The sequence below is a fragment of the Orycteropus afer genome, unplaced genomic scaffold (assembly GCF_000298275.1).
Source record: "Orycteropus afer afer isolate SDZICR_OR568_19922 unplaced genomic scaffold, OryAfe1.0 scaffold00054, whole genome shotgun sequence".
Lineage (NCBI taxonomy): Eukaryota > Metazoa > Chordata > Mammalia > Tubulidentata > Orycteropodidae > Orycteropus > Orycteropus afer.
Window position 1 is genome coordinate 3,516,415 of NW_006921641.1, and position 1,479 is coordinate 3,517,893.

General features: G+C 39.1%; 1 protein-coding gene across 1 annotated transcript in view; it reads right to left on the reverse strand.

Annotated features, from left to right (window-relative positions):
* BIRC6 (baculoviral IAP repeat containing 6) overlaps positions 1-1,479 on the reverse strand; it is a 366,321-nt gene that overhangs the window by 191,824 nt on the left and 173,018 nt on the right. The window contains exon 40 of the mRNA XM_042780685.1: positions 61-177. Within this exon, the coding sequence (XP_042636619.1) occupies positions 61-177 (117 nt within the window). The remainder of the gene's footprint in view (positions 1-60; positions 178-1,479) is intronic.

Below are 1,479 nucleotides of genomic sequence, written 5' to 3' on the forward strand. Positions count from 1 at the left end.
ATTTAAATACAAATAATAAATCATTCACTGCAATACTCTAAAAATGGTTATTTTACTTACATGCAGGAGATGTATTTGTTAATGCCTGCAAAATAGAATCTGCTTCCAGGGTAGACATCATTTTCAACATAAGTTCTGCTTGCTGTTCAAGTCCAACTTCGAGGCGTGCGTCTAGGGCTTGAAAAAAATTTTTTTTTAAAGAATAGCACATTGAATCATTAGTATTTGTGCCTGAATCCTATAATAAAATGTCAACATCTGAATCAAAGAGACAGCATATCCCCATGCAGGAACAAGCTGGCATGGAATATCGGAATCTGAGTGGAGCTGAAAGAGAATCTCTGCAAAGGTCAGAGGTAAGAGACTGTTTACATATGGAGACCAAGATCTTCTAAAAGAATTCATGATAACAGATACAAATAAAAACAAAAAGAGCCAAGTTTCTCATTATCAGAGAAAACTAAAATGAATCCGAAATAGTTGGATTATAACCAGTGTACCGATATTAATTCATGGCATTCGACATATACAGATAGACATATACATAAATAAACATAGATGCAAAATGTGTGTTTAGACACAACATACACAGACACACACATACTTCCTTCCTCTGTCTACTGAAAGGATCCAGGAACAGCCACCAAAATAGCAATGAGTAAACATCTATCTAAGGAGCTTTGGTGGTATACTGATCATGCATTTGGCTACTAACCGAAAGTTTGGTAGTTCAAACCCAACAGATGCTCTATGGAAGAAAAATGAGGCAGTCTGCTTCCATAAAGATTTATATAGCCTTGGAAACCAAATGGGGGTTGCTATGAGTTGGAATCGACTCAATGGCAGTGAGTTTGGTTTCCAGTTACACACTGATCTTTCCATCACCTTGGTTTCTTAATCATATTCTTCCACTAGAAGGTTTCCCAATACCCTGTTTGTTCGACTTCCGGTAAGACAGAGGAATAGGCAGACAAGTAACACAGACTGTCTCCACAAAGAAAAGAAAAAACAATTGATAGAGATACAGAAGGTATTGCTGGGGCCCTGAGTGTTAAAGGAACTATACAGAAGTGGATTAAGCACCAACTAGTGGAAAAACCTGAATGAAAACAATGAGTACAGAGATGGCCAGAGCTTCAGACTGTCAGCTACTGTGATGGGATCAACAACCTGAATATTTCCAAGTGGTGTTAGGATCTAAAAATTGACCTAAAGAGATCAGCCCTGCTCACCAAGGGCTGCAGGGATGACTGTGCTGGTGGCCTAGGACTAGGAAGGAGAGAGACAACCTAAGCTGTTGATTTTCCACTGTCAAGAGGGTGCAGCTATTTTGACTGGTTACACGTGGTAGCCATTTTAGATATTTAAAGTGACCAAGGGTGCAGCCATTTTGAATCTCTACAAGTGGCAACCATTTTGGATTTTAAAGGGATAGCATTCTCATTCGGATTCCAGGGACCTAAGGATAGGCTCTGTTTG